The 12404-nt window shown below is 38.2% G+C and overlaps 1 protein-coding gene across 1 annotated transcript; it reads left to right on the top strand.

Moving 5' to 3' along the window:
* Positions 1-3466: 3466 nt before the first annotated feature.
* meox1 (mesenchyme homeobox 1) lies at positions 3467-12180 on the top strand. The gene is made up of 3 exons (XM_066666715.1): positions 3467-4095; positions 9331-9503; positions 11980-12180. The coding sequence occupies exons 1-3, from the start codon at positions 3633-3635 to the stop codon at positions 12100-12102; spliced, it is 759 nt and encodes a 252-aa protein (XP_066522812.1). The 5' UTR covers positions 3467-3632; the 3' UTR covers positions 12103-12180.
* Positions 12181-12404: the final 224 nt, after the last annotated feature.

The raw sequence follows: 12404 nt of genomic DNA, 5'->3' as shown, positions 1-12404 counted from the left end.
AGTGTGAACACAGAGGGAAACATAAAAATATCTCCTTGATAAATTAATAATATTAATTGAAAAAAAGCAAAAATCTTAAATCACAATTCAAAAGGAAATATAAGAAGAACATGTACCCACTGGTCACAACTGTGCTAGTGTTGCGGAGACAACCACAGCAATGTAAACAACCCCAGGAGAGCAAGGGTGGATTTCTCACTTTTCATTTTTTTTCGGGCAAAACTCAGACTATGACCTTATCTGAAATATTGTTTATGAAAGTCTCAATACCTTATAGTTATTGAATCCTATTGTGTTTCCAACTCACTGCCATCAACCTGTTAGAAAATCTGATTCAGCATTGAATTCTATACTAAACTAAACTAAACTTCTATAAACCAAACTAAAAAAAAAACCCACACCCACAAAATATTCTTCTATAAAAATGTCAAATATATTAACACTGGCATATGTGTTGGCTCGAATGCACGTGTTATCATTTTGGCTTTCTCATATGGAGAGAACCATTTTCTATGATGCTGTTCACGTAGACAATGATATTTCTGAAAAACAAAGTGTTAATTTACATCTTAAAGCATCTCCAGATGTGTGTGGATGAGACCATAACTAATCCAAACAACCACAGCATCTTATTTGGAACATCTGAGGTCATAAATAATTTATTTGTTAACCTCTTAAACAGTAGACTTATTATTCAGTTCCCAATCATGAGACCTACGTAGTTACATAGTAATTAATTGGTCAGTATTGTAAAATAGGTTAGTAATTACCATTAAACTAATTCCAACATTTAGCTACAAGAGAAGAACATAAAGAAGCCTATGGAGTAGCTGAATGTTACCTGTAGTTCTAAGTGTTAAAGGGCTCATTTAAATATTGCATCAGTGTTGCCAATGATTAAATTATAATTATTTAAAGAGCCCCCCCCCCCCAACCCCCCACCACCCCCCCCCCCCCACTCCCGCCCCCAAACACACACACACACAAATATACAGCTCTCACACAGATGGCCTGCTCTAACCACAAATGCTGTGTAACCCCAGCCCCCTGTGGTCGTGGCAGGGTCCAGATTGCCAGTAAAGAGGGGGATGCTTCATGGCTCAGCTATTCGCTGGTTAAAGGGAAAGGATTTCAGGCTGACCTCAGCCCCTTCATGCTTGGCCTGCCAAAGGAGAGGAGAGGAGAGGCCAGGAAACAATGTGAGGACCAAGCAGGACCAGCAACCACAGTTATTTACAAATACTAATACAAACATATGCTTTACATCACTCTCAGCACAGCCCCAAGGACCTGAGCTGGATTCCAACCTCAAATGTGTTCAAATGACAGAGCAGACCCACAACAGCACATCTGCAAGCAGCCAGCATAAACACTCAATAACTTGGACTGTTCCATGCAGTAAGAGAGCAGTAGTCAAAGAACTCGAGTGAGCTGTCCCGAGTAATTGCAGAAACAACAGTCTGACCACATCCAGAAGCATTGTGTATGTATGATATTATCAGCGGCTAATACTGATATCCACAAAACACCAGCGTCTAAATGGAAAAGTAATAATGTAACTGTACTGTAGAAGGCAACATTATTCTTACATTTTAATGCAAGTTCATAAAAAATATTGTGAAATATTTACAGTGATATGTAAATATATAAAGTACAAATGTTTAAAAAATATGGAAAATAAAATGAAGGGGAAAAAAGTCTTTGGACAGTAGTGAAATTCAGTAGTGAAATGCATGTTGTTTTTGGATTTTAAAAAATCAGATTAATAAAAATTCTAATTAAATCCTTGACAATAAAAGGGGAAATTTCCATAAAAAATAAATAAATATTTAAAAAAATCTATTTTTAATATAATTTAGTTAAAATACTAAGCTGCAAAATTTGTGGGAAAATACACCATAGTCAAAAGGCCGCCATTTTATTTTCACAATGCACTGCAGTTAAAAACCCAACATTTTAAAAATGATGGTTCTACAGGAGTTCATTATATAAAACCCTGAGCACCTGAGGAACCTTTTGCATGATTGCTCTTTGCATCATGAAGGGGTTCTTCAGACTGATGGAGAATCTGCTATAGATGGTTCTATATACATATATATAAGGGTTCATATGGCACCGAAAAGTGATCTTGTATTATTACGATGTCAAGTTTGTTACAATATGAAGCCATATAGAACCCTTATCTAAAAGGTGATATATAGAACCATCCATAGCACATTCTCCATCAATCTGAAGAGCACATTCATGATGCAAAGAACCCTTTCATCATGCAAAATGTTTTTCATGCATTCAGGGTTCTATATAGAATCATTACCTTTAATAAAGACCCCTTGTAGAACCATCGTTTTCACTTGTACAGCAACTGAGATAACCATGAGTTATAAAAACTCTAGAAAGTTGTTCCACAAAGAAGCCAATATCTCAGGAATTTGGATGAGTGTGAAATCTTACCCTTAACATGAACTGATGCCTCAAGAAGTGAAATGTGGGCTATACCTTTATATTTGATACTTCTGCATTTAATCTTATATAGAAATATAAGCAGTGCTCAAATTTGTTCAGAGGCAAACCGGCTTCTTTATATTATGTTTATAATATTTGTAAGTACTATGTACTATGTACTATATTATTACAATGTAACTAATGAAGAATAATAGGATAATAAGCAAGAAGATTGCTGGGTTGATCTGGAAGAGTTTGGTGAGTACAGTCTAATGCAAATGCAAAGAGTTATAGTGAATATTCAGTACTTTGTTCTCAATCTCTAATAAAAATAATAATAATGAAACATCACATAATTTACCATGGGTTCCTCTACTCTGGGTTATTGCACTCTACCCACTGTGGGCTAAACCTGGGTCTGTGGTATATGGTGAGTTTAATTCACAAGAACATGAAATGATGAAAGAATGAAAGTGGGGTTCTGGGAGACAGAACCTAAAGGAAAGAACTGGCCCTCTTCCCCATGTGGGTGTTCTTTTTATATTTAACCGACAATGTTCCTTTAAAAACCCACGCCTGGAAATCCCATTAGATGTGCATATAAAATTCCCCCCATGATTAATAGTAGATGAGGCAGGGGCTGGGTTGGAGGGTACCAACATGTGGCCTGCTGGACTCCTCCTCCACAGGCTCATGTTACACTCCATAAACTTGCCACTCTTTCCCACCTAAGAGTTTAAAAGGGAGGAGGGATCACTTGACAGGAACTGCTGCAGAAACTGTGAAAGCAGCCTGTGGAGCTGGGAGTGGATAGAGTGGGCTAAACCTTAAATGTTGAATGAGAGGGTGTGAGAGCGTGGAGCACTACTACATCATACACACACGCACACACACGCATACACACATACACACACACACACACATTTTCAGAGAGAGTGTGTGAGACACCATTCCTGGAAGGTGTGTGACTTCACACGTCTTCGTCCTAAGACAAACAGCTAGATTCTGAAGCTTAGGAATACAGTGTTGCGAGTTAGCCTGGACAATGATGATGTGTGTGTGGAAAACCACATGCTAGAGGGACCTTTCCAACGCTGACCAGCGCCAGCTGCATCTCTGAGGGACGTTCGCTTCAAGTGTGAGTGTGGGTGAGTGCAGGCGCCTCTCTTTCAGCCTTCATTTCGTTCAGAATGGATCAGCCGGCCAGCAGCTGCATGCGCAGTTCCCACCCCAGCAGCTCTCTGTGGGGTTGTGTGAGGGGCCCTCACCCGGTTGGAACGTCTGGACCTGGGCCCTATCAGCAGGCCCCTTTCTCCCTGCACCAGAAGCCTGACTTCTTGTCCTACACAGACTTTTCAGGTTCGTGCCTGGTGCCAGCACCACACACATACCCGCGTGAGGACCGCCTGTATCCGGATCCCCACTCTAATACCTACCAGAGGACAGAGTGGCAGTTCAGCCCCTGTGAGCCCAGGCCCAGGAGCCAGGAGCCGTGCCAGGCGGCAGTAGGAGGAGGACCAGATATGGACAGTGCAGGAGTGGACAGACTGCCTGGGACAGTGACGGCCGCGATGGACGGAGAATACTCCCCTCAGCGCATGGCCGCAGGCGAGACGGAAAAAAAGAGCTGCAAGAGGAAAAGAGAACTCACAGGTGAGTCCTGTGTTGGGGTGTGGGGAGTTGTCAGGTGGTGTGGGGGAGTAATGTGTATCATTTCAGGTGTGTCAGTGATTCAATGGGCCAGTGCTGTCAACACAAAATGAAAACTTGAATAGAAATGTATGAATAAGAAAACATTTTTTAGTTACTCTAGTTCTTCACTCTAATATCAGCACTGTATATACTGCTTTAATTATATTAGTTAATAGGCTATTTATAATAATGACTAATTAATTCATGTGTAATTACAATGTAACAAGAGCACCAAGGACACAAGTATAATATGACTACTTTTTTACAATTAATCATGGTAATGTCCTCCAGGACCTACCTACTTATCTCTCTCTCTCTCTCTCTCTCTCTATATATATATATATATATATATATATATATATATATATATATATATATATATTTATATATATATATTCCTAACTCTCTGTAGCAGCTTTGGGGCATTCTACATTAGAAATGAGCTATTTTCAATTACAAACAACAAATTACAGTCAGATTTAACAATGGCCAAAGGTTGCAGCTACCAGATGTAAACAAAAATGAAGCACTGTAATCAAACAACCACAAATAAAGCATTGTACTCTGAAATTCTGGGAAGTGAAGTGTATTTGCATGGCAAAGGCAGGTGTGCACATTGTGGATGATCCATAACACATTAATCTTGCAAATATTATTATTCTGCAGTTGTTTCCTTCCATTGTTAAAAGCCCTTAGGCACTTAGATGATGTTCGGTTACCCTGGGCTTTCAATTGTTTTCATATCATCCATATTGTGCTTTTGTCATTTGAGAACCTCGGCTTGATTTCTCGCATACTGCCTGCCAGTGAACTTTTGTACCAGTTACTGTGCTAAGCTAAAAATAATAGCGCTCAGCTATGACTAAATAGACTGCCGGCATTCAATAGACAACAGCAGATGGATCAGATGAGTATAAGGTTATAGAACTCAGACAGTGAGTCAGTTCACCTTTGACAAAGACTGATGTCATGCCACTGACACTAATCCTCCAGTGAGGACACTCTAAAATTACTTAAATACAACTCTAAATCACTCCATTTGCATTCACATAAAACCAGTCCATAGAAAACCCTTCCTGGTGAAACGTTTTCAGTCGAGAGGTCTGGCACTAATCTACCATCATATGGAAACTGAATCAAAACCCACAGACCAATATCCATGCAGTGTTTAGTTCTATAGGAGTCTACATTTCAGTGAGCTTATACATGACTATACATTTAACAACCTCCAGAAATGATTAGATCTATGTAATAGCTTTGGAAATGATGGCTTTCTTGAGTAAAAAATGTCATGCTATTGTGAGCAGAGGGAAAGAGAAGCTCAATGTTTGTGGCACATCTGGAGCAGGCATTAATTTCAGCTTTCGGCTTTGGGTGGAAAGTGAGACAGGCCAGCTTCGCTGGAATAAAGGAAACTTCTCGCAAAGATAAATATATTTCCCCAAAAGCATTTGAGCGGTTTTGTAATTCATGGCCCAAAAAGTCAAGATAATATTCACTTGGTCTCTCTCTCTCTCTCTCTCTCTCTCTCTCTCTCTCTCTCTCTCTCTCTCTCTCAGACAATTGTGATTGGCTTGAAGAAATGATTAGACTTGAGGCCCTCTCTTCTCACCGCTATACCCCCAGGCCTTATGACTTAATGTGGAGAAAAAATATATGCTTTCTCTCTCAGTTACCTTAACCTAACCCTCCTTCACTTGCAGTAGAAACATGCCAGACCACGTCCATGATATAACTTCCCTCCGATTCCACTCCTGCATTCTTCCCCACTGACATTTTCCTGTCGTTAAGAGGTAACAGAATCCTCAGCGAACACACTCTCAAGAAACAACTGGAGGGAAAAATAATCCCAAATTTATTCTCTGTGAGAAGTGAAATATGCTGAATACATAATGTATATCAACACAGTGGATATTTGATGAAATATCAATAAAATGAAAATATCGTGAGACTGTGTAAAGTGGTAGTTGCTGACAAGATAATAACTCCCAGCTCTGTTTATTATGATTTCACTGGGCTTTCACCTCATGTGACAACAAGACACTTGCTGATTGTCCATAATTGTTAACAGAGATGATATGTGCTGCCAAAAGCTAATTCCCTGTCAAAAGCTATGAGCTCATCCTCATCCAACCTGGCAAACGTCTATAGTCTAATGGCAGATTAGAGTGCAGGTGATTTTAGGGTTTGAACGGAAAAAAGCAGGAAAGATTTGGAATGAATAAATATGGAATTTCACATATATTTCCATATTTTCCAGTTGTATTTCTGAACGGTTGACATGTAAACAAGGCTTTTGGGGTGTCTTGTTATTAAGATGAAGAAACGTAAAGATTTCTTCACAATGCTGATGGGACTGCAGTGTTTAAACACTAAAATATATCAACTTGATTTTATATTCAGTCCAGTGAATCTGAATATTTTGTCTAAACTCTGTCACTCTCCAATTAAAAACACGTATCTCCACTTTTGTAGATATTGGTTTACTACATCACTTGAACACGGCAGCTGTCCTTCAAACTGTGTGAAAGTTCATCATGAATGGGCCAATAGAAATGCTGCAAAATTACTTAACATTGACTGCAATCGAAGGTTAAGAAGTTTTTTTCTTAAAAAAGAACTAATACATACGCATTAACTTATGTCACTTGTGTCTTTGAAGCCGTTCTAATAGTACCTTTTTATTATTAATCTGCTTTTAGTCTAAGTGGAACACTGATTTATTTGACATGTCAGACAAACCTGCAACGGCTGCTTTTGCAGACATTCAACAAAACAAGTCGAAAGAGCTGTGCTTTTGAGTTTGAGTTTCTCTCAAATGACAATCAACGAGTCCTTAACAACAGACTTATATTGACATCATTTGGACCAACAGATTTGGCGCCCCTGAATCGCACACCAAATGCTGTTTGTCCTGCAGGCTCCCTGCTGAGGTCAGAGCTGCCTCCTTAAACTTTATAGGCTTTTTCTGGGACGTTTATTGGCGAGTGTTTGCTGGATACGCCACACTGAGCCAGGTGTTTCTCCACAACCTGCTGCTCTGAACCATTCACAGCACTGGCTTTAACTGAATGGGATTATAATGATGATAAAAAGGCACTCGGCCACATGTTGCCATGTGCTAGAAAGCATTCCAAGTTAGTCTATGAATCCTGTGTCCATCCTGCTTCATTAATGTATGCATACATAATGCTTTATAAAGCTTTTATAAGTTGTTATTGTGTTCATATTAATATATAGGGTATATTAGTTTATTGTTAGACTTCATAGCACATTATAACAGGACATTGTAAATAATTACTGACAGAATAAAACCTTGTATCTCTAATTTTTCTCATTTTTGAATAATGGAAGGAATCCTTTTCATTGTGTAATAATTTAGTGATAATGAGGAATGGACAAACAAAAATTCCAAAATGATTTGGAACAAACCATGGTTTCTTCCCCTTTCGAGATTCAAGGTTTTTGACCAAGAGTGTTATCACACAGTATCCTTCTGGTATTATCATGTGAATAATGGAACCCGGTTTTATGAAGTGACACACTCTTAAAAACTGTTCTGAATTTAATTATAAAGCCATACATCTGTGGGGTGCAAAGAAAAACATGTATCTACAAAACTTAAAAAAAAACTGTTAATGGAAGTCAATGTAAATTTTATTTTTCCAAGTAAATTTTAGAGCATTTCTATTGGTCGGTGGTATCTATTGGTATCATCATCACATTTTCACACACTGTGAAGGACATTGAGTTCAAATGATGTCATAAAGAGAGTGTCGATATAACATATATATATATATATGAAATTGTAGATTTCAGTTTCTGTTTGCAATACACTGTAACTTCAAATAAAATAGTAATTTGAGTGAAAAGAATATTCGTCAAATTATAGTTGAGACATGATGGGTGCAACCTCATACCTTTTTCTCGGAATATGTAAAATGCCAAAGTCAAATGCAAGATTCATAGGAAGTGTTACATTTTCATCTACAGCTCACAAAACCAAAACCTTTCCCCACTCACATCTGGCCACATGACTGCAGACCCTTTCAGTCTGGCCCTGTGGATCTGGCAAATGCCAAAGACGAATTTACACTTTGACAAATTATGGACATTTCGTAAGCATTGCGTCACTTCTTGGTGCTGCTACTGGAGCTGATATATGATTCAGAAGTTAATTGAGTTCATAAGGTTTTGGACGGGTGAAAACAATCTAGGCCGGCCTCCTCGTTTGTAATGGAAAAAGCTCAAGCTGCCATGTCCTTACACACAGTATTAAGTATTTTACAGACAGCTTGACAAAAGACAGAGCCGCCGGCTTCTTTTCGGTTTGGGCTCCAATGCAACGGGACTGAGTTGCACTGAGTTACAGTGGCAAAGGACAAGTAGGGCATGAAAACCCCTCCACACACAAACTCTCACACACACTGCCTCTTAAGTGCTGTCCATCCAAGTCTTTGTTCTTTTGATAGCAGATTTAACAGGGTTCCGGTGCATTCCTTCCTAACGCAACTCCTCTGTGGTCTGTTTGGGACGCCCCCCTCCCCTTTACTCCCCAACACTATAACTCCGTCCTGAAACCCTCTGATCTTCCTGACGCTCAGGAAAGTGTGTGGCCTGTGGGGGTCACAGTGGCCAGTAACCCTGTCATAAAGAGGGATGGAACATTTTTTATAGAACATGCGACAAACCAGTCACATAGTGTTGCATTTGAAAGAGTTGGAAACAATCATATTAAATTAAACAATAATAACATTAATAAAATAATTGGGGATTTTGATGATGGTCCCTTTTTTATTTTTTAACATTTCCACACCTCTCCTGAAGAAACCTTAGTTGTTATGCAATATCGGGTTTGAGGAACTGAGGCATCATTAAGTTAACACAAGTGTAAAAGGAATTTTTAATATATCAATATTTGTTAAACTTATTATTGCTAAGGGTTTAGCAAAGAAACTAAAGGCTTTGTCTATCACTGAAACTCCAGTGAGTGGATTTAAACCCCTTTATCTTATGGCTTATATTACATACAGGACTTTAAGGCTGATCACTGCCAGCATGAAAGTCAATTATTAATTCTCTAAATGCTTATTATACCACAATTACATGTATTAATCAGTATTACTATGTAATTAATATATTGTTATCACTTAAGTATAGACTCTCTAAATTTTTCCATTTACCTGTGTTTTTCAGATATCCAGGAGTCTGGTTTTAAGGCAGATTCCAACTGTAAGGCTAGAAAGGAGCGGACAGCCTTCACTAAGGAGCAGCTGAGGGAGCTGGAGGCGGAGTTTACGCATCACAACTACTTGACCCGTCTGCGTCGCTATGAGATAGCCGTCAACCTGGACCTCACTGAGAGACAGGTACAACACTCCAGCACCAACAAGTCTGCAAACATGGATTTTAGAGATTCTACATCACACATCGTAGTAGTCTCAAATGTGGGTGTACCCAGGCTAGCTGAGGAAGTCAGCAGAATTATATATTGGGATTTGATATATTTGATTTGCTTCTTTCCATTGGTTTGGGCAGTGTTCAATGCCACAGTGTTTAAGCTTGTAATGACCACGAGTGTAAACATAAACTATATAACAGCTTATTCCAATAGGCTTCTGTTTGATGTTAGGCTGAAATAGACTGGAGATTTTTGTTTGCTTTGGACAGTGTTGTGACATTTTGTAAAATTAGATGACATAACAATGTTATAACAACTTTATAGCTAGTGTTTTTGACAAATTGTGCAAAGTGGAATACAAGCATGTATAAATATTTATGTAAATCTAAGTCAGTAGACATGAAAAGCTTATGTAGGTGTAAAGAAGCCTATAAACTCTCCCTTTTACCTATTTATCTTGTGTCAAAATGGCAATAACAGCCAAATACCACAATCCTACATCAATCATTGTGCATTAAGTGCAGGATAACACTGGAGCACATGACACTGACTACAAATCTAGTTCATTTTTTAGTGATCCACACTTGTTTTTAATTGAAGATCAAGTTAAATCAGGAAAATCTGAACTAAAATAGGAATGCTGCTGAACTGTATGTGCTCATGCAAGAGTCTACATGACACCAACATAAGCCATGCATAAACCTGAACATACAGTACTGTGAAAAACTCTATTTTTTTTAGTACAAATTCTGTTATAGATATTTATTTTATGAATTCTGTATTATTGAGTCAGTACAAAAACAAACAAAGATTTACTTTATCAATAATAATAATAATAATGTTACAAAAGAGAAAAATAATTGTATGTCTGTAAAGAAAGCAACTTATTAAAAAAAGATGTTACGTTCATGAAAAAAAAAATGAAAAAAGGAGTGTGACAATTCAACTTATTAAAAGAACTCTGGTAGATTCTCAAAGACACTCAGTAAAACCACAGTCTAATTTCTTTATAAAACTGTGCAAACTGTACCTAGGACTAATATTTTAGGGACAATAAAGGCAAATTATTGTCACATATAATATTGACTTTCTTTAGTTTATTAATGTTTACTGCATGTTGTTGTCTTTTCCTTTAAAGTAATAAACAATTAAATCATCTTTACTTTCCAACATTTTTTTTTTGGCATGTGTCTAAAACTTTTGCACAGTGCTGTATATCTAAAGTGGCTTATGCCAGTCAAATTGACCAAGGCAGCATTTACATCAGCTGTCACAGTTGGAGTACGCCTTTATGTTTCTGTTGGTACAGGTCAGTTGTCATAGGCTTATGTATGTGTAATGTAGCCTACAGTACACCTGCAGTACAATGCTATTGCCCTTTTATTAATGGAATACACTTTGTCTCTCCTAGATGGCTTTCCCAGGCCCCCCACAACACACATAAACACACACGCACACACAGAGAGACACATACACACACACACGTTCAGGCACACATACACATCATTCTAAATCGCAAAACTGCTTTGGTTTCCTCCTAAATCCCACTGCAACTACTTCTCCACTTTTTCCGACGCATCCGTCGTTTTTTGGCCGAATGCCGCGCCTTGCTCTCAAATGAGTGGCAGACAGATCGAGAAAAAGGCATACACTTAAAAATAGTGTGGGAACAGATGGTTTACGCTCCTGTACTTCCATAGGGAATGCTCAGAGGGATGCACAAGGGTCACAGATTCATGCTCCTCTGAGTTTAGCCATCAGAACAATTATATCACAAGTTCACTGACTGCCCAGCACAAATTCCCCTGCTGTATCAGAATAGATAAGACTGTGAGCTGAACTTACACTGGATTTTACATAACCAATTCCATGCACACTTCAATGTCCTCTTCTCAACTATGATACTGTATGGTGTGCAACGATTAGAGTTTTATTTCAATTCCAGTCACTTCAGCCATTAATTGCATTAATTTACCAGGAGGTATTGTGTATATGTCATTTATATTTACATCATTTAGCAGTAGCTCTTACAATTCTAATAATGACACAAAGGTAGAGCGTTAGGAGTCTTGCCCAGGGACTCATATTTGTGTTGTGTGCTGTGTTTATCCAGACAGGGGATTAAACAGCATTGTTACACCCACTACACAACCTCATTAGGTTTCGTTACTGAGGGTTCTGCGTAACTGTCTGTTAAATATGTTGTGCTTATTTGAAAAATATAATCATTTTTTCCTGATGTTGAAAGTTGGCAAATTAAAAATTGGTATGAAAATGGATTCAAATAAATGTTTTCACTGTAATTACCCAAATACACTGTAGTAAACTCAAAAGTCTCAAGAAAAATATCTAAATAAATATATATAGTTTAAAGTGTAACAGCCCCTATAATTTAGTTAGTATTTCGTTATCACTGAGGTTCTGATGGTAAATGTTTTCCACAGGTGAAGGTGTGGTTTCAAAACAGACGCATGAAATGGAAGAGGGTGAAAGGTGGTCAGCCTGCATCCCCCCATGACCTGGAAGCAGATGAGCTGGACTCTGCAGCCTCACCCAGCTCTGAGTAACTGACCCTGACCTCCACCTCCCTGTACAGAGATAATCACACAGACACCACGGGCCTGCTGGGATACCTGCCATGAAGAGAAGCTACAAAAACAAAAATACAAGCAGCAAAAATCAGGTTCTCCAAACATATTTTAATATATTCAATAACACTGTGCTAGAGGGTTCAGAAATCAGATATTAAAAATGTATTTATTACTCATTACTTATATGTATTCATTTAATTTCCATTAAGCTTAGTTACTACTCAAAGCTGATTATGTACAAATACATTACAAACTGAATTCTCTGCAAACTGCTAGCG

This window comes from Hoplias malabaricus, chromosome 3 (assembly GCF_029633855.1).
Source record: "Hoplias malabaricus isolate fHopMal1 chromosome 3, fHopMal1.hap1, whole genome shotgun sequence".
In the NCBI taxonomy this organism is placed as follows: Eukaryota; Metazoa; Chordata; class Actinopteri; order Characiformes; family Erythrinidae; genus Hoplias; species Hoplias malabaricus.
This window is presented reverse-complemented; position numbering and strand designations above follow the sequence as displayed.

Excerpts from the sequence above, each read along its gene's own strand:
- meox1 (XM_066666715.1), top strand. The coding sequence starts at position 3,633 with ATGGATCAGCCGGCCAGCAGCTGCATGCGCAGTTCCCACCCCAGCAGC. Across the intron at positions 4,096-9,330 it reads GAGGAAAAGAGAACTCACAG|ATATCCAGGAGTCTGGTTTT; the intron begins GTGAGTCCTGTG and ends TGTGTTTTTCAG. Across the intron at positions 9,504-11,979 it reads TGGACCTCACTGAGAGACAG|GTGAAGGTGTGGTTTCAAAA; the intron begins GTACAACACTCC and ends TGTTTTCCACAG.